This window comes from Salmo salar, chromosome 12 (assembly GCF_965601325.2).
Source record: "Salmo salar chromosome 12, fSalSal1, whole genome shotgun sequence".
NCBI lineage: Eukaryota > Metazoa > Chordata > Actinopteri > Salmoniformes > Salmonidae > Salmo > Salmo salar.
This window is the reverse complement of record NC_138302.1, coordinates 97,462,025-97,482,909: the sequence shown is the minus strand read 5'-3', so window position 1 is coordinate 97,482,909 and position 20,885 is coordinate 97,462,025. Positions and strand designations below refer to the sequence as shown.

Below are 20,885 nucleotides of genomic sequence, written 5' to 3'. Positions count from 1 at the left end.
TGCTACTGTCTATTATCTATCCTTTACCCCTACCTACAGTATACTGCTGTTACTGTCTATTATCTATCCTTTACCCCTACCTACAGTATACTGCTGTTACTGTCTATTATCTATCCTTTACCCCTACCTACAGTATACTGCTGTTACTGTCTATTATCTATCCTTTACCCCTACCTACAGTATACTGCTGTTACTGTCTATTATCTATCCCTTACCCCTACCTACAGTATACTGCTGTTACTGTCTATTATCTATCCCTTACCCCTACCTACAGTATACCGCTGTTACTGTCTATTATCTATCCCTTACCCCTACCTACAGTATACCGCTGTTACTGTCTATTATCTATCCCTTACCCCTACCTACAGTATACTGCTGTTACTGTCTATTATCTATCCTTTACCCCTACCTACAGTATACTGCTGTTACTGTCTATTATCTATCCTGTTGCCTAGTCCCTTTATCTCTACCTACAGTATACTGCTGTTACTGTCTATTATCTATCCTGTTGCCTAGTCCCTTTATCTCTACCTATATGCACATATCTACCTCAATGACCTCATACTCCTGCACATGGACTCAGTACTGTTACCCCATGTATAAAGACAAGGTATCGTTACTTATCGTCTATGTATTGCTTGTGTTATGTTTTTCTATTCTTTTCTCTGTGTATTGTTGGGAAGTCAGCATTTCACAGTTAGTCTACACCTGTTGTTAATGAAGCACAGTGAAAATAACATTTTGATTTGATTTAGGAATGGAGTAGTACAGGGAGGAAGGAAGGGTAAAAGCACTGACTTGGTGACAACGGCACGGTCCTTCCTCTGGCTCTCTGTTCCAGGTTTCTCTCTCTGTACGTCTCCTTTTTTCACCATCGGTTTCTTCTGCTTCTTATTGCGGGCTGCACTTATGGTCTGGCCACAGTGTTTGGGCAACAGCTAATAGGAAACATGGTTAAAGAGGACCACAGAGAATAAACACATTCCGTTAAAGTGTATTCTACATTGCATTGTGAGTGATTTTACTTTTGTCTGCTATCCTTCAGCCCGTCAGGAGTCTAAATTAAAATAAACACCCTCACAATGTTTTCCACCAGAGAGAAAAAAACAACACTGTCATTACATCACTTCCCCTTCTCAGAGTCATCCTTAGTCTTAAGTCTTCCAACTGGCACACTCATACGTTAAAAAGGTACAACCTGGAATTTGTTTTTGTCAATGGCTAAATATCTAGAATTGAAATGACCATTGAACAGTCTCCGAGATCCATTTTTGTATCTTTATATGGCTTCTGTAGTGACTACGGGAGTGTTATAATAACATTTTAAAAATACTGTTGATTGACTGCATCAGTCTTATAGTTAATTAGTTGTGTGACCTGTACACTTCCCCCAGATTCCTGGTCATTGAGGTTGCATATCTCAAACACACACACACACACACACACACACACACACACACACACACACACCTGGTCATTGAGGTTGCACTGTTCGGTACAGATCTCTAAGATGACGGAGCTAGTCTGTTTGGCAATCTCCTCCAGGAAGGTCACACATAGACGCAGACTCCTCTTCTCAACAGCCTCCGTCTAGACACCGACATGACATGACATGACACAGACAAGGCAAGATACAAGACACAATGAGACAGGACAAGACAAGGAAACAGAGTTGTTCCTTAGAGTTATCCCAATACTAAAAATATATGTTTTTCAGAATTAGGGCCAAGAGTTTTTCCATTAACCTGTTCTGTGTAGTTTGACCCAGTGTTTTCAGGTAAGGTCAGGAAAAACTCCTGGCCCTAATAATTTAACCAGTGAGTACAACATCTCAATCAACCAGAGAAAAACAAATACAAACTCTCTCGGTACAGAATAGGTTAAAGCATAAGTGGAATATATATATAAATATCAAGGTTATTTAAATAACCTTGATATTTAAATATATATTCCACTTATGCTTTAACCTACTCCAGTAGTATATGGTTTAACCTATTCCAGTAGTATATAGTTTAACCTATCCCAGTAGTATATAGTTTAACCTATTCCAGTAGTATATAGTTTAACCTATTCCAGTAGTATATGGTTTAACCTATCCCAGTAGTATATAGTTTAACCTATCCCAGTAGTATATGGTTTAACCTATTCCAGTAGTATATGGTTTAACCTATTCCAGTAGTATATGGTTTAACCTATCCCAGTAGTATATAGTTTAACCTATCCCAGTAGTATATAGTAGATTTAGTTCCGATAGTGTCTGGGTACTGACCTCTTCTGGACAGAGCTGATGGACAGTCTGGTTGAAGTGGGAGCAGACCAGAGGGAAAGACATGAGGTAGCGCTGCATCGAAACCTCCTCGCTGCTCTGAGAGAACATCTTCTCAAACACCCGCGGGTAGAAGCTGTATTACGAACACAGTCATATTTCAGTGTTTAGGAGTGAAGGGTTAACACACACACCATGTGGTCTGTGTAGGGAATAGGGTGCCATTTCGGATGCAACAATGGTGTTACATATATCAGTTCCAACCTTCATTGTCTCAGAAATGGTTTAAGGGTAAGAGCTAGACATACACAACCAAAAGGTGTGTATGAACATGTTGGTTTAAGACATCAATGGTTCACACGCTGAATTCATCAATGATAAGAGTTGTTCTGTTTTTTTTAATACATGTGTGGGCCCCCAGTCCCTAGAACAATACACCCCAATAGGCGGCCCATGGGGGATGTGTGTATATGTATATACACACACACGTCAAAAGTACTACATGATTTCATATGTGTTATTTCATAGTTTTGATGTCTTCACAATTATTCTACAATGTAGAAAATAGTACAAATAAAGAAAAACCCTTGAATGAGTAGGTGTGTCCAAACTTTTGACTGGTACTGTACACACACACACACACACACACACACACACACACACACACACACACACACACCACACACACACACACACACACACACACACACACACACACACACACACACACACACACACACACACACACACACATATTACATGACCAAAAGTATATGGACACCGGCTTGTCAAACATCTCATTCCAAAATCTCGGGTTGGTCTGCACTTTCCAGCAATAACAGCCTCCACTACCTGGAAGGTTTTCCACTAGATGTTGGAACATTGCTGTGGTGATTTGCTTCCATTCAGCCACAAGAGCATTAGTGAGGTCAGGAACTGATGTTGGGCTATTAGGCCTGGCTAATAGTCGGCGTTCCAATTTATCACAATGGTGTTTGATGGGGTTGAGGTCAGGGGTCCGTGCAGGCCAGTCAAGTTCTTCCACACCGATCTTGACAAACTATTTCTGTATGGACCTCGCTTTTGTCATGCTGAAACAGGAAAGCGTTAAGATTTCTCCTCCAACAAACTTTACAGTTGGCACTATGCATTGGGGCAGGTAGCATTCTTCTGGCATCCGCCAAAACACAGATTCATCCGTCGGACTGCAAGACGGTGAAGTGTGATTCATCACTCCAGAGAACGGTGTTCCACAGCTCCAGAGTCCAATGGAGGTGAGCTTTACACCACTCCAGCTGACGCTTGGCATTGCGCATGGTGATCTTAGGCCATGGAAACCCATTTCATGAAGCTCCCGACGAACAGTTCTTGTGCTGACGTTGCTTCCAGAGGTGGTTTGGAAGTTGGTAGTGAGTGTCGCAACCGAGGACAGACTACGCTCTTCAGCACTCGGCAGTCCCGTTCTGTGAGCTTGTGTGACCTACCACTTCGTAGCGGAGCTCTTGTTGATCCTAGACGTTTCCACTTCACAGTAACAGCACTTACAGTTGACCGGGGCAGCTCTAGCATGGCAGAAATTTGACAAACTGACTTGTTGGAAAGGTGGCATCCTATGACGGTGCCACGTTGAAAGACACGAAGCTCTTCAGTAAGGCCGTTCTACTGCCAATGTTTGAATACAGAGATTGCATGTATGTGTGCTCAATTTTATACACCTGTCAGTAACAGGTGGGGCTGAAATAGCCAAATCCACTAATTTGAAGGGGTGTCCACATACTTTTGTGTGTATATGTATATATATATATATATATATATATATATATATATATATTAGAGAGAGAGAAATGGTATATATAACATTTATGTTCTTGGACATTGAAGACTAAAATCCCCAGGTAATGAGCTCAGTGATTTTAATTTCGGAAATCTATTCCCAAGTATTTTCATGCATAAACAGAGAGGCATATGTGATCATATCCCAATGTAATCGGCCGGCAGCTGAATGTAAATTGGGGATCCCTGCCATAGACCCTATTGGGGACCCCTGCCATAAACCCTATTGGGGACCCCTGCCATAAACCCTATTGGGGACCCCTGCCATAAACCCTATTGGGGACCCCTGCCATAAACCCTATTGGGGACCCCTGCTATAAACCCTATTGGGGACCCCTGCTATAAACCCTATTGGGGACCCCTGCTATAAACCCTATTGGGGACCCCTGCTATAAACCCTATTGGGGACCCCTGCCATAGACCCTATTGGGGACCCCTGCCATAGACCCTATTGGGGACCCCTGCCATAAACCCTATGCACATCATGTACAGTAGATTATTTGTCTATACTATAATATCTTGGACTAGGTGATTGGCAAGGTAGACGTTTTGCCATATTGCTTTATTCCAAACCCTTCTGATCTACAGAAGTACCAAGGGATGAGGGAGTAGTGGGGGTGGGGTCTAGTGGGGTAGGGACTAGTGTGGGTGGGGACTAGTGGGGGTGGGGACTAGTGGGGGTGGGGTCTAGTGGGGGTGGGGTCTAGTGGGGGTGGGGTCTAGTGGGGGTAGGGACTAGTGGGGGTAGGGACAAGTGGGGGTAGGGACAAGTGGGGGTAGGGTCTAGTGGGGGTGGGGTCTAGTGGGGGTGGGGTCTAGTGGGGGTGGGGTCTAGTGGGGGTGGGGTCTAGTGGGGGTAGGGTCTAGTGGGGGTGGGGACTAGTGAAGCAGTCCCTTATTGACTTTTAATACCACTGTAGTAGAGGATGTTTTTTTTCTATGGGGCCCATGGGGGAGCACACTGACCAGAGGATGGAGACATCTGAGGTTTCGTGAAGCATCTCCTGCACGTTGTCCAACATCTTGGTGTGGAATTGGGTCATGTTCATCACTTTAGCCAGGTCTGGGTATTCCTTGAGGGAGAGTGGGGCCTTGGACACACTGGTGTAGGCCTGTAACATGAGACAGCACAGTCACGTTGATACACTGGTGTAGGGCAGTAACATGAGACAGCACAGTCACGTTGATACACTGGTGTAGGCCTGTAACATGAGACAGCACAGTCACCTTGATACACTGGTGTAGGGCAGTAACATGAGACAGCACAGACACCTTGATACACTGGTGTAGGGCAGTAACATGAGACAGCACAGACACCTTGATACACTGGTGTAGGCCTGTAACATGAGACAGCACAGACACCTTGATACACTGGTGTAGGGCAGTAACATGAGACAGCACAGACACCTTGATACACTGGTGTAGGGCAGTAACATGAGACAGCACAGTCACCTTGATACACTGGTGTAGGGCAGTAACATGAGACAGCACAGACACCTTGATACACTGGTGTAGGGCAGTAACATGAGACAGCACAGACACCTTGATACACTGGTGTAGGGCGGTAACGTGACACCCCAAGAGCAAAAAAATAATATTTTAATATACAACAAATTCAAATAATATACTTTGAAAACTAGATCTATTTTTCTAGTATATTTATAGTATACAAAAAGAATACTATAAATATACCATCATCACACTTCAATGCACTTATTAAAAGTGTACTTCAAATGAATTGTTTTTCAGTCTAAGTATTGTATACTATTTGTTTACTATCATTAAACTGAAACACACTCATTAAAACTGTACAACAATTTCAATCCCTTTATTTGTAATTTAGTATACTCAAAATACACGGTGTTGTTTTTAAATTTAAGAGTTGATTTTTTTTTTTTTTATGAAACTCTGCTTGTGAGTATACAGCCTTGCAAAAGTATTCATACACCTTGTCACGTCCTGACCAGTAAACGGGGTTATTTGTCATTGTAGTTTGGTCAGGGCGTGGCAGGGGGTGTTTGTTTTGTGTGTTTCGGTGTTTAGGTTCTATGTTATCTATTTCTATGTTTATATCTAGTTTTCTATTTCTATGTTGGGTTTTTGGCAATGACCTCCAATTAGAGTCAGCTGGTTGTAGTTGTCTCTAATTAGAGGCCATATTTAGTTGTGTTTGTTTCACTTGTGTTTTGTGGGTGGTGTTTTCCTGTATAGCCTGTGTTGCCTTACGGAACTGTTTCGTCGTTTTGTTTATTTTGTTTAAGTGTTTTCTTTAATAAATTAAGAAGATGAGCACTATACCCGCTGTGCCTTGGTCCAATCCTTACAATGCCTATGACAGAACCACCCACCAAACAAGGACCAAGCAGCGGGGATTGGAGCACCGAGGAGAAGGATGGACGTGGGAGGCAGAACGACGTTTCTGGGAGAAGAAATTAAGGGAGCTACATGAGGCCGAGAGGCATCCCCCCCCCAAAATGGGGGGGGGGGGCACACGGGGAGTTTGGCAGAGTCAGGTTGGAGACCTGAGCCAACTCCCCATGCTTATTATGGGGAGCGACGGATAGAGCAAGCACCTTGTTACGCAGAAATGCGCACGGTGTCGCCCATACACACGCACAGTCCGGTGCGGCGAATAAGGGCTCCGTTGGCATGATTTGTTTATGACTAACCATTCCTCTGTCCCCCATACATACATCTGTAAGGTCCCTCAGTCAAGTATTGAATTTCAAGCACATATTCAACTTTTGAAAGCCTCATAAAAAGGGCAGTGATTGGTAAAAATCGGTAACAATATAAAATAAGGAGATTGAATATCTCTTTAAGCATGGTCAAGTTAATAATTATGCTGTGGATTATGCATTAAAACAGTCATCCTTCTGAACTGAGCTGCAGGACAGGAATGAAACTGCTCAGCAATGTTACCATGAGGCCATTGGTGATTGTAAAACAGTTCCTGAAAACAATGGCTGTGATTGGAGAAAACTGAGGATGGATCAACAAAATTGTAGTGACTCCACAATAATGATTTAATACAAATATACAGAATAAAACATACATCTTGTATGCAACGAGAAACTAAAGTAACACTGCAAAAAAAACAAAAAACATTTAGGCCTAAATGCTAAGCCTTATGTTTGGGGCAAACCTGACACAACACGTCATTGAGTAACTGCCTCCTTATTTTCAAGCATGGTGGTGGCTGCATCATGGTATGGGTATGCTTGATATCGGCAAATACTGGGGAGTTTTTCAGGATAGAGCTAAGCACAGGTAAAATCCAAGAGAAAAACCTGCTTCAGTCTGTTTGACTCCAGACACTGGGAGATAAATTCTCCTTTCAGCAGGACAATAAACTACAACACAAGGCCAAATCTACAAGGGAGTTGCTTACCAAGAAGACAAGGAATGTTCCTGAGTGGCCAAGTTACAGTTTTGACTTAAATCTGCTTGAAAATCTATTAGAAGATCTTAAAATTGCTAAGCAGCCATAAACACCAACATCTTGAAGAATGATTTTTTATTTTACTTTATTTATTTTACCTTTATTTAACTAGATAAGTCAGCAAAAAAAATAAATCTTATTTACAATGACAACCTAGGAACAGTTGGTTAACTGCCTTGTTCAGGGGCAGAATGAGAGATGTTTACCTTGTCAGCTCAAGGATTCGATCTAGCAACCTTTCGGTTACTGGCCCAACGCTCTAACCACAAGGCTACCAGCCACCCCAATTATGAAAAGAATGAAGGGTTAATATTGCACAATCCATGAGTAGAAAGCTCTTAGACTTACCCAAGAAGACTCACCTCTGCAATCACTGCCAACTGTGTTTCTAGCATGTATTGACTGAGGGAGCCGAATACTTATGCCACGACTATATTTCAGTTATTTACTTTCTAACAATCTTTTTTTTTTTAAACGTATAGAAATCTTCCACTTTGACAGAGTATTTTATTTAGATTGTTAACCAACAATTACAACTAAATCCATTTAAATCTCACTTTGTAACAAAATGAGAATAAATTCAAGGGGTATAAATACTTTTGCAAGGCACTGTAGTTTCAGTGCCAATAATGTTTGGAAGTACTTTCTGAGTTCCTGTTCATAAGAGTGCAGAGAACATTGACAACAATTGTTTATTTTTACCTTTATTTAACTAGGCAAGTCAGTTAAGAACAAATTCTTATTTACAATGACGGCGTAGGAACAGCGGGTTAACTGCAGAACGACAGAGCTCGGGGATTCGATCCAGCAACCTTTCGGTTACTGGCCTAACACTCTAACCACTAGGCTACCTGCCACCCATATTACTTATTTATTTATTGCACTGCTGAGAAACATGCTTCCTGAGAGTATACGTTTTAATATACTTAAGTATACTTTCAAAAAAATATATTTAACTTAAAATGTCCACAAAATATATTTAAAGTAAACCTTCAAAAACACATGTGCACAAAAATGTGCATATTCCCCATCATCCTTTTCTGCAACTGAAGTTTTTCACTTTTAATTTCACATTACACATTTTATTGAAATCCAGTAATGTGAACAACTAAAGTTTGAAATGCCAACAGTTTTTGAAGTATCGCTTGCTGCTTCAGACACAGCTACTTTGTAAATAACACGTTAACATTGGCTGACTAGATACCTCGGTCAATCAAGATCACTTTTACATGGCTAATGTGATTAACGAGTAGAAGTGTCTTTGTAAAAGTATACTTGAAAACACATTATAAATATAATTTTTTTGGTTAAAAACAATACAGGAATTCTTATTCAAAAACCATTTTAGTAGATTTATAATTTATGAGAAATATACATACAATATACTTAAGGTCTATTCAAGTATATTTGTTTTGCTCTTTATCTAATACACTAACAATATACTTAAGGTCTATTCAAGTATATTTGTTTTGCTCTTTATCTAATACACTAACAATATACTTAAGTACAGAAAAGGTGTCCCAATTTAGATAATTTTAAATGTATTTAATATACTTAAATGCTAATAAAATACAAATACACATTTACATTAAATGCATTAAATGTATTTAAAATTGTTCCAATGTTAATGAAGTATGATTTAAATATATAACAAAAATACATATATACGCTTGGGACAAAACAGACACCATTTGAGATGGACACAACAAGGCATGTTTTTTGGTCCAATACAGTCATTTTAATCTCAATTTTAAATCATTTCAGGGTAAAAATTACTGAACTGTGATTGTTTTCAACTATACTGGTCCAAAAGAAACACAAATAGCTTCTTATCATGTAGTCTGAGTGGCAACAGTGTGTTTACAGTGTAGGCTTATAACATGGAACAGTGTAGGCTTATAACATGGAACAGTGTGTTAACAGTGTAGGCTTATAACATGGAACAGTGTCGGCTTATAACATGGAACAGTGTGTTTACAGTGTAGGCCTATACCATGGAACAGTGTGTTAACAGTGTAGGTTTATAACATGGAACAGTGTAGGCTTATAACATGGAACAGTGTGTTAACAGTGTAGGCTTATAACATGGAACAGTGTAGGCTTATAACATGGAACAGTGTAGGCTTATAACATGGAACAGTGTGTGGTAGATGTAAAGTAAGTGAAGGGTAAGTGAAGTACCATACCTGTAATCTTAACCAGTCCAGTCTCAGAGCCCTGAAGTCAAACTCCTCTCCGTTTTCCACTGTTGAGGGACATTTTATATATTTTATCTTTATTTAACTAGGCAAGTCAGTTAAGAACAAATTCTTATTCACAATGATGGCCTAGGAACAATGGGTTAACTGCCTTGTTCAGGAGTAGAACAACAGATTTTCACCTTGTCAGTTCGGGGAATCGATCGAGCAACCTTTCCGTTACTAGTCCAATGCTCTAACCACTAGGCTACCTGCCGCCCCTTGCGGTAGTATCACACATGAAGTAGGCCTAGCATTACATATCAGTCGGACACATTCTAGATTTCAGATACATTTTGTTTACCTTGCTTGATAGTCAGTGCAGACAGGGTTGAGACAAATGATGTCATCAGGACTGATTCCTCTTCTGGACAGACATACATATTCTACAGGACAGAATAGTCAAAACAGTAATACAAGCAATTATTTCGGTATGCTTTAAAATAATAAAGGCCCAAGAGTATATCCTTGAGGTACACCACATTGTGTCTCTATTCAATTCAAGTTTCAAAGCAATTATTTCAATTCAAGTTTCAAAGCAATTATTTCAGTATGCTCTGAAATAATAAAGGCCCAAGAGTATATCCTTGAGGTACACCACATTGTGTCTCTATTCAATTCAAGTTGAATAGAGACCCCCCCACCACCACTCCAGTACCTGCATGGTGTCGTTGAGAAGCAGGGCATCAAACTGGGCCAGATACTGGACATGATAGCGTTGCACCACACGGCTGTACTTAGTCATCAGGGTCCTCAACCTCTCCATGTAGAACAGGAGCTCAGCCATCTGCCTGCAGCGCACACACATATAAAACACAAAACTAGTGACTACTGTATCAACAGTAAAACTATACAGTACATATAAAACACAAAACTAGTGACTACTGTATCAACAGTAAAACTATATAGCACATAAAACACAAAATTAGTGACTACTATATCAAGAGTACACTATGACTTTCCTGTGCTTTAACAGCCAGATAGAGTAGCTGTTGTATAAGCTTATTCTCTATTGTTTAGTTGTGTGACTTGAATGCTAATGTTAGGTGCAACTTGCAAAACTTTATTAATGTACAGGAGAGGCGCTTGAAACTTAAACATATTTTTCATGCATTCTGCTCAGTGTGCTAATATGGCTGATATTGGAGATTGGTAGAAAGTGCCATGGCAGGAGGGTCTGCTGTGGTTAGAGGGTCTGCTGTGTGTCTAACTTCAAACGTACGAGTCTACGTAGTCCTCTGGAGTCTTGGTCTTGGGAATATTCTCTGAATATCTGACGAGCCACAGAACCTCGTCACGGGAAAATGACAGAGCCATGAAGACAAACAGCACCTTGGGGATGGATTGATATTTAAAAAGGGTGGGGGGGGGGGGGGTAGAGTGAGAGAGAGAGAGAAAATAAAAATAAAAATAATATTTAGCAAAAGACCCATCACTGCTTGACCATATTCATGTACTGAACATAGAGAGGTCTGAAATAAACACAGAGCAGTTTGTCTGTTTAGTATTGTACAGAATGAGAGGTCAATGCCAATAATGTAATGTATCTCCGATGATCATGGTAAAACATACAGGGAAGCTGAACATGCAATAGATTGGCATTATTAGCCAGATGAACTAAATCAGTGAACGTTATGTACCTTGGGTCCCAGGAGTCCAGGTTCATCCTCTAGGACTTTGACCAGCTCCTTCAAGGCATTCCTCAGGAAACCTCTCCTCTCTCTGTGCATGGCTCCACTGGCATACATATGACAACAACACACACAGTTATCTATATTCTTGACTTTAACTGTTAATCATATGGTGGCCCTGGTTGCTGGTTCAAATCCGTCTTGAAGGACCATGAAAAAGAATGCTACTTGTTGTTGATGTTAAATGGAAGACCAATTCTCCAATTGGTGGCGCTATCTGAAGCAGGTACATCATTTCAGGCTCAGTTTGAGGTATTTAAAAAAAAAAATGGTTTTAAACACAAGCAGATAACTCACCTGTTGACTATGACATGCTCGCGGCATTCTTTGATATCTGCGATACGTTTACTGTACCTGTCACAAAGAAATGAGGCTATCAGTAAGAATGTAGCTGACAATCGTTGACCAGTTTTGCCCATATTATAGTTCAGTACGATACACCTTACCAGACAGGGCCTCTCCCAACATCATCTTAGTGCCAAGATCATAATTCAATCAAAACCTTTGTAGGAGCATTGTTAAATATGCTAAAATATGCTAACCAAAACCTTTGTAGGAACATTGTTAAATACGCTAAAATATGCTAACCAGCAATGTTTTTTGTTGTCTACAAGAGCATTGGGGACCAGGGTATGGAACATTGGGAACCAGGGCCCAGAACATTGGGAACCAGATCCCAGAACATTGAGAACCAGGGCCCAGAACATTGAGAACCAGGGCCCAGAACATTGAGAACCAGGGCCCAGAACATTGAGAACCAGGGCCCAGAACATTGAGAACCAGGGCCCAGAACATTGAGAACCAGGGCCCAGAACATTGAGAACCAGGGCCCAGAACATTGAGAACCAGGGCCCAGAACATTGGGAACTAGAATCAGCTTGACACCCAGTCCAATCACTCTGAGGACAGAGTGTAAATGTCATACCCTTTCAGGCCATCGAAGTAGTCCTCTGTGATCTTATGGATGTTGATTGTCTCATCCCTGATGATGGTGAGATAAAGGCCGCTGCGGAGGGCCATCTTCCACAGCTCCTGAGATGACAGGTTGGTGTTCAGACTGCCATGACACAGCAGGTAACCCACTGGAGGAGAGGAGAGATCAACGTGAATATGGGGAATAGAGTGCAACAACTGAAGCCTTTTTTTCCCCCCAGAAGGTAGCCTAGAATGAGTCTGAAGATAATAGCTGGCACTCACGAAGGATCCAACGCTCCATCACCTCTAAGGACAAGTACTCACAGGCCATCTGTGGGAAACACAAGTTAGTCATTTAATTTGTAAATAATAAGTCATCAATAATCGTCTCTGATTATTTACAGATGTCATGTGAATTATTGTACTTTATGATAACACAAGACACATGCTGACGATCATATTTTGCTGTTGCAGATACACACGCTAACTTCTTCTAAAGGGATTTGTATCCAGACACAATACTCAATACAAAATATATTATGTGCCATGATATTGTGTTTGTGTAGTGGTCTCAGTTTCTTGGCTGAAGTTTTGAATCCCACATGAAGAGAACCACGGGGCACAGAGACTAACACAGAACACTATAGTACATCAAAGACGCTAGTGGCTGTCTTTGAAATCAGCAGACAGGACATTCTAGGAGGGGGAAGAGAGGAGGAGAGGACAGAAGAGGAAAATAAAATAGAAGTGAAGAGAAGAGAGGAGAAGATAAGAAAACAGAAGATAAGAGATGAAGAGAAAAGAAAACAGATTAGAGTAGAAAAGGGGAAAGGACAGACTCACTGTGTCACAGCAGGCAGGGTCCAAAGGAGAGGAGAGAAGAGGGGGGAGAGGAGAAAAGAGGTCGGAGAGAGGAGAGAAGAGAAGAGGAGAGGGGGAGAGAGGAGAGAAGAGAAGGAGAGAGAAGAGGAGGAGAGGGAGAGAGAGGCGGTAAAGGGGAGTCTCACGGTGTCGCAGCAGGCAGGGTCCAGCATGGCAGCAGGTGCGCTGAGGAGACTGAGAAGCTGAGCGCTGCGCCACTGTTCTGCAGAAAGGTTCCTCCTGGGGTACAACATCTGTAGGGACAGGAGGGCCTCCGTCACAGCCTGGGAAGAGAGGGGGGAGAGGAGTGGGAAAGTAGGGATAGGGTTGGAGTGAGAGAGAGGGTGGGAGCGAGAGAGATGGAGAGATAAGGAGAGTTCCATTTCCATGATAGCGTTATAAGGCCGAATAGCAGTCAAAATCATGACCACCATTGGTTTTCAGGAATAATGACCCACTCTAACATTTACAGTCGTTTTCAATATACAGTTGAGATTACCCTAGAGAATATACAATCGTGAATATACCCTAATGCAGTGGTGATCCAACCGGTCGGTCCATCACAATCAACCGGTCGGTCCATCACAATCAACCGGTCGGTCCATCACAATCAACCGGTCGGTCCATCACAATCAACCGATCGGTCCATCACAATCAACCGATCGGTCCATCACAATCAACCGATCGGTCCATCACAATCAACCGGTCCATCACAATCAACCGGTCCATCACAATCAACGGTCGATCTTCAAGCCAACGATGAAGGCTGTGTTATAAAGGCTTGCGTTCCTTTTTTTTTAAATTTGTGTTGTGCTGTTGGTGGTAGATGCACTTGATTCAGAAGCCCTGAGCATCGGGTAAACAAAGTGTTCCCATTTTGAACCATTTAGTTTGTCTGAAATGACAAACTCTGCCTACCTGGTGAACTAGGGGATCTGTGGCTAAATCGAGTTTACCAGCTGTGCTGGCCAATCGGATAGCTCAAATCATCGTTCCTACAGCTTCCCCGGCAACAGCAGTGTTTGATACTAGCCTACATGAGATTTCAGAACTTTTAAAACCCTGACCACAGAGAGACTGTTTTTATTCAGCACTGTCAACACTGTTTTTATTCAACACTATTACAAAACATAGAACGTGTTTCTCCTTACTTCCAGTCGCGCTGCAGCTGCAATGAATGAGTAGCCAAGTGTATCGATAGCCCCGCGTTTTTATTATTATCAGCAGCTCGTCATGTCTATTTTAATATCGAGGAGTATTTCACTTTCTCTAGTCATAGGAACAACATGAATTGTACATTCGATGCGACTTCAGTTTCACCATCAGGTGGAAGAAAGAAGGTGTCCCCTCTGGTCAGTCTCACCGGAGGAAAGGAAGGAGAGAACAGGGACCGTGAGAGGAGAATCCTCTGCTGCTCTCTCCCTCCCTGCGCTAAGACTAATGCTGTGTTCAAAACAACTGAGAACTCAGAAATCTATGACTTCCGATTTCAGTGCGGTCAAGACAACTGGGAAGTCCATTTAAAAAAAAAGAGATCAACTGGGATTTTTTTTTTTCTCCAAACGGTCATCCAACTCGGAACCTCTGGCATCTTTGTGAATATGTGAATTGAGTATGTGAATATGTGAATATGTGAATATGTGATTGACGTTACCTTAGTGTGAGGGCCGAACTCCTCAGTGAGTTTCTTAATGGGCTGTTCATACTCCATAAACATCTGAGCTAGGCGGGGGTACGCAGGGTCACTGGAGGATTTAATTAAAATAAAAAAAAATCTATCAATTAATCATGTATGACTTAGTCAATCAACCACACATTCATACACTGCTATATACAGTACCAAGTTATACCAACATCAATATCATGTGGTGCCACTCCATAACTGATTATTTTCTTTCTCGGTCACACAATAAAACAAATCAGATTCACCATCCTTTCAAGTGTCATTCATCTTCACTATACTCGGCCTTGTCTTAGGACGGTAAGTTGGTGGTTGGAGACATCCCTCTAGTGGTGTGGGGCCTGTGCTTTGGCAAAGTGGGTGGGGATATATCCTGCCTGTTTGGCCCTGTCCGGGGTTATCATCGGATGGGGCCACAGTGTCTTCTGATCCCTCCTGTCTCAGCCTCCAGTATTTATGCTGCAGTAGTTTATGTGTCGGGGGGCTAGGGTCAGTCTGTTACATCTGGAGTATTTCTCTTGTCTTATCCGGTGTCCTGTGTGTATTGAAATATGCTCTCTCTAATTCTCTCTTTCTCTCTTTCTGTCTTTCTCTCGGAGGACCTGAGCCCTAGGACCATGCCTCAGGACTACCTGGCATGATGACTCCTTGCTGTCCCCAGTCCACCTGGCCGTGCTGCTGCTCCAGTTTCAACTGTTCTGCCTGCGGCTACGGAACCCTGACCTGTTCACCGGACGTGCTTGATGCACCCTCGACAACTACTATGATTATTATTATTTGACCATGCTGGTCATTTATGAACATTTTAACATCTTGACCATGTTCTGTTATAATATCCAGCCTGCACAGCCAGAAGAGGACTGGCCACCCCTCATAGCCTGGTTCCTATCTAGGTTTCTTCCTAGGTTTTTGGCCTTTCTAGGGAGTTTTTCCTAGGGAGTTTTTCCTAGCCACCGTGCTTCTTTCACATGCATTGCTTGCTGTTTGGGGTTTTAGGCTGGGTTTCTGTACAGCACTTTGAGATATCAGCTGATGTACGAAGGGCTATATAAATACATTTGATTTGATTTGATTCACTGTTGGGAGCTGTATTTTTTTAAAATTTAACCTTTATTTAACTAGGCAAGTCAGTTAAGAACAAATTCTTATTTTCAATGACGGCCTAGGAACAGTGGGTTAACTGCCTTGTTCAGGGGCAGAACGACAGATTTTTACCTTGTCAGCTCGGGGATTCGATGTAGCAACCTTTCTAGTCCAACGCTCTAACCACTAGGCTACCCTGCTGTAGCGTTACGGTACACTTCTCCTTCTACACTCCAGTGGTTCTCCATCTTCTACCACTGAGGATTATTATGAAGTGACTGGTGGAAAATGACTGACATTCAATTAATTTGTATCCTGTCTGTACTGTATTTTCCTCCTCCTCCTCGGCATCTTTGATCAAGATAAACGTCCTCCTGCCATTTTGGCTTCATAAATAAATAAGGTGTGAAATGGGAGGACTGAAAATGTAATTGTACTGTTATGCACTCTGGGAAAGTTTGGACATGAATGAAAGGATGTGTTGTTATTGCCAATTAAAAAGCTATTAATTATGGGTAATCATCTTTGAGATGCTTGGCTATATTGATTGCTCAGTCAGAGGATTTAAGTTGTTGTGACTGGGTGTTGTCCAGCCGTACTGCAGCTAATACCATCCTTTAATGAATGATGAAAACATCAGCTTTTCTATCATAAACTGACATTTAAATGCCATCTTCCATTGGAGAAGTGGGAAAATGTCAGATCATTTCTGTCATAAATTTAATTAAGAGTGAAATGAGCTTGCAGTGTGAGTATGTGATCTGGTTAGATATTTGCATATGCAAATTCATTCATTCATTGTCTGTTCAGAAATGTCAATGAAAGATGTACTGAATACGAGCTCATTCATTTTCAATGAGGATTGTTTCCATTCCAATTTGAATTCCCGAATCACTTCCTTAAATCGACTGTATTTGAATAGTTGATAGACGTAACTGGCCCCACCTGCTGCCATTGGACATCTCGTGAGCACAGTTGTACATGCCCACCAGGACCTTCTTGTCTTCGACGCGTGAAAGCATGATGATGACAGACGTATATGTGATGATCAGCTCCAGGTAGTTCTTGGTGAAGTCAAAGTTCACCGCCTGATGAATTCATATTTTAATGAATGAATGAATGCATGAATAGATTAATGCATGAATAAATGAATGCATGACATTTTTTTTAAATTCATGATTCAGGTTAAAAAGTAGGTTAACACGATAACATAAATTAACTGTATGTTGTGATACTTAGTGACCCTAGGGGGCAAAGTAGATACCCTATCCTATCTACTAGTGTGGGATGTTGTACTCACAATGTTGAAGAAGCACTGGCAGGCATCAATTGTATTCAGCAGTTCATAAACATGATCCTGAAAGAAAAAAGTTAATCTGTGGTCAGAACACAGGCTCGGTACAGCCAGATAAGATGTTACATAATGCAGTAGGGTTGATGTGTTCGTGTTGCTCTGTAACAGTACAGACGTCACATAATGCAGTAGGGTTGATGTGTTCGTGTTGCTCTGTAACAGTACAGACGTCACATAATGCAGTAGGGTTGATGTGTTCGTGTTGCTCTGTAACAGTACAGACGTCACATAATGCAGTAGGGTTGATGTGTTCGTGTTGCTCTGTAACAGTACAGACGTCACATAATGCAGTAGGGTTGATGTGTTCGTGTTGCTCTGTAACAGTACAGACGTCACATAATGCAGTAGGGTTGATGTGTTCGTGTTGCTCTGTAACAGTACAGACGTCACATAATGCAGTAGGGTTGATGTGTTCGTGTTGCTCTGTAACAGTACAAACGTCACATAATGCAGTGGGTTGATGTGTTCGTGTTGCTCTGTAGCAGTACAGACGTCACATAATGCAGTAGGGTTGATGTGTTCGTGTTGCTCTGTAACAGCACAGACAGTAACAGGGAATAAACACCTGCAACTCATGGCTATCCTCATGGGATCATTATGAATAATACAGGCTCCTTTTAGAAATGCCACAGCCTATCCAAAGAAACTGAGCGAAACATCACAGTGTATTATTTTTGTTGTATCAGCATTTTAATATATTTTAAAATGTTCTATTCTGAAATTCGGGTGATATATTGATGTGTATAATTTTATGTGTATTATCATCACAATCGTCTCTTTATTATTGCGTGAACCCCCCCCCCCCCCCTACAGTCCACTACTGTGACCTTCCTCACACATAATGAATAAGGCACAGGACACACTTTCCTCCGTACAATAACAGAACTCGATTTGACTTCCCTTGAAATGTATATTATTTCATTCGGAGGAGAAGAAAAAAAAAAATATCACTTTATATGTTAATTCTGTTTGGATAATTGTAGTTCTGTGCTTTGAATACCAAATGCAGTAATACCTGTATGGAACACAGTTTCCCCGAGCTAGTTCCACACATTCCATGTATTCCAGAACTAGAATGCCTGATTCAACTAACAAAGGGCTTGATGATTAGTTGACCTGCAATATATAAAATAAGTGGACCTGGCTGCCCCCCCCCCCCCCAGCCAGGTCCACTTATTTTATGTAGTGGAGGAGAGATTGGGAAACAGTGATCTGGAAAGACTCACCCTGAACTCCATGATGTCTATGAAGGAGTCATAGTAACTGGACATGGCCGCCATCACCTCAGACTTGTGTTTCTGGACGCCTACCAGATACTGCTGCTTTCGTTCATGACATATCACATTAGACACATTTTACAGATGATCATTAAAGGTTTTTATTTGATTCAGATTAAGGGGTGGATTGTGGGCAGCTACTTACACTATTTCCCCTGAAGTCGATGTTGGGAAACTTTTTATTGATGTATTTGACAGATGCTTCCATGGTCTTGTCCGTCAGGTATTGTGGCCGAAGCTTGGGGTCCATGCATGTCTGGAACAGACCCGGGTGGGAGTTAGAGTCAATGACATTTTGATCCACTCAATTCAGGAAATGAACTATTGAAGTGAGTATAATCAAGGTCGTTTATATGGCTCCTGACATGGATTATGGGCCTAATAAATTATTTATGGGGCCTGAAAAGTTTGGTTGTGTTTTGTTTAAAGTGCGAACAATATTTTGACAAAGTAGATAGCAGATCTGTGCTGAGGCTTTGTGAGTGTGCCATAGCAGTAGTCTGAGTGGATGCAGATCAGTCTGGTTTCCTGTGTGAACTTCCTCTTCAAGGCAAGCTGACACTCAGAAAATATATATTCTTACCGCAGCAGCCGCCAAGCTAACTATATTGAGAGATTTAAAAAAATTCTAGAATGTTAATGATCGATCATTTCCCATCCCAGTGTTCCCATCCACACTGTTCTCCATCATAAACAGGGCAAAAAGCTGTGAATGTATCAAAAGAAAAACCCTGTGACTTTCCTTCAAGTTCCTTTTTTTTTTTTTTAAGTGTCGCCATTGTCCTCAACAGACCTCCCTCCTCCTCTCTCACCTTCTTAATGTAGTTCATACGCAGCAGCACCCCTCTCCCTCTGTCGTTCAGGATGATGAGCTTCTCAGCTAGCTTCTGTTGGTAAGCCATGGCCATGGACATGATGCTCCTCTCCCACCTACTGTTACAGCCCTGGTCTGTCTCCTCTCCTTCAGATCAGGAAACAGTCTGTGACAGCCAGACTCGAAGACAAGTGCACCCAGCCACACCCTGTCACCCTGCTGTCACGTGATTGGTGGAGCTATACTAAATAACAGAGCTGGAGTTGTGGATTTCCTGTCGCTGTCAGTTAATCCAACCGTTAAACTCTCTCTCACTCATTGTGTGTATTTTTACATGTCAAATAGAGTTGGTAGTCATTTACCGTAATAGTACCTCCCCATTCAGGAGAGAGGATATGGTCCCCCTCTATTTGAAGGGTACTATAAGCACTTTATTACACATACATAACAAGTACATAGGCATTATCTCAACAAATCACCTATTGACACCGGTTGTCCCGTGTGGCTCAGGTGGTAGAGCATGGTGCTTCCAATGTCAGGGCTGTGGGTTCGATTCCCATGAAAATGTATGCCCTACTGTAAGTTGCTCTGGATAAGGGCATCTGCTAAATTATATAAATGTCCTAAGGATCAGCCAAAAATGACATACCCAAATCTAACTGCCAATAACTTAGGACCTGAAGTAAGGATATGCATATTCTTGATACCATTTGAAAGGAAACACTTTGAAGTTTGTGGAAATATGAAATTAATGTAGGAGAATATAACACATTAGATCTGGTAAAAGAAAATACAAAGAAAAAAAATCAACTTTTTTGTATTTTTTTTGTACCGTCATCTTTGAAATCCAAGAGAAAGGCCATAATGTATTATTCCAGCCCAGGCGCTGATACAATGAACCATTGCATTTCTGTAAAATAATTTTTAAAATCAAGACTGCCCAAATGTGCCTAATTGATTTATTAATAACTTTTCAAGTTCATAACTGCGCACTCTCCTGAAACAATAGCATGGCATTATTTAACTAACAGCTACTGTAAAATTAGCCTATGTTAGCTCAACCGTCCCACAGGGGACCCACTGATCCTGAAGAAGTTTTAATTAAACAACATTGCATGTTTGTGAGTGAATGGTGAGAATAGACTAGAGAGCAGTGTTCCATCAGTCTCCATTAGGTGGCAGCCTATACCAGCTTATGGATGAGCTAAATGCCATGCTGCAGTATAGGCTGGTTTTGACATGGCGAGATAAAGCCTATCTACTCTGTTCCTGGACTCAGTATAGAATCTCCCCTCAAAAGGGCTTTTTTTTTGCCCAAGAATATATAGGCTTAACTTAGCCTGGTCCAAGATGTGTTTGTGCTGTCTTGCCATTGTATGGTAATTGTCTCATGGACTTGGTAAGACAGCAAAAACAGGTCTAGGACCAGGC

At 41.5% G+C, this 20,885-nt stretch overlaps 1 protein-coding gene across 1 annotated transcript in view; it reads right to left on the bottom strand.

Moving 5' to 3' along the window:
- Window positions 1–19,668, bottom strand: part of nckap1l (NCK associated protein 1 like) — a 39,426-nt gene extending 19,758 nt beyond the window's left edge. Inside the window, exons 1-19 of the mRNA XM_045691952.2 lie at window positions 19,453–19,668; window positions 18,786–18,896; window positions 18,590–18,682; window positions 17,310–17,366; window positions 16,955–17,097; window positions 14,900–14,990; window positions 13,392–13,529; window positions 12,667–12,715; window positions 12,395–12,551; window positions 11,767–11,823; window positions 11,419–11,515; window positions 11,001–11,110; window positions 10,437–10,569; window positions 10,083–10,164; window positions 9,728–9,786; window positions 5,066–5,211; window positions 2,270–2,402; window positions 1,471–1,590; window positions 799–938 (exon numbers count right to left, since the gene is read on the bottom strand). Coding sequence (XP_045547908.1) covers window positions 799–938; window positions 1,471–1,590; window positions 2,270–2,402; window positions 5,066–5,211; window positions 9,728–9,786; window positions 10,083–10,164; window positions 10,437–10,569; window positions 11,001–11,110; window positions 11,419–11,515; window positions 11,767–11,823; window positions 12,395–12,551; window positions 12,667–12,715; window positions 13,392–13,529; window positions 14,900–14,990; window positions 16,955–17,097; window positions 17,310–17,366; window positions 18,590–18,682; window positions 18,786–18,896; window positions 19,453–19,554 — 2,018 coding nt within the window. The 5' untranslated portion in view covers window positions 19,555–19,668. The remainder of the gene's footprint in view (window positions 1–798; window positions 939–1,470; window positions 1,591–2,269; window positions 2,403–5,065; window positions 5,212–9,727; window positions 9,787–10,082; window positions 10,165–10,436; window positions 10,570–11,000; window positions 11,111–11,418; window positions 11,516–11,766; window positions 11,824–12,394; window positions 12,552–12,666; window positions 12,716–13,391; window positions 13,530–14,899; window positions 14,991–16,954; window positions 17,098–17,309; window positions 17,367–18,589; window positions 18,683–18,785; window positions 18,897–19,452) is intronic.
- Window positions 19,669–20,885: the final 1,217 nt, after the last annotated feature.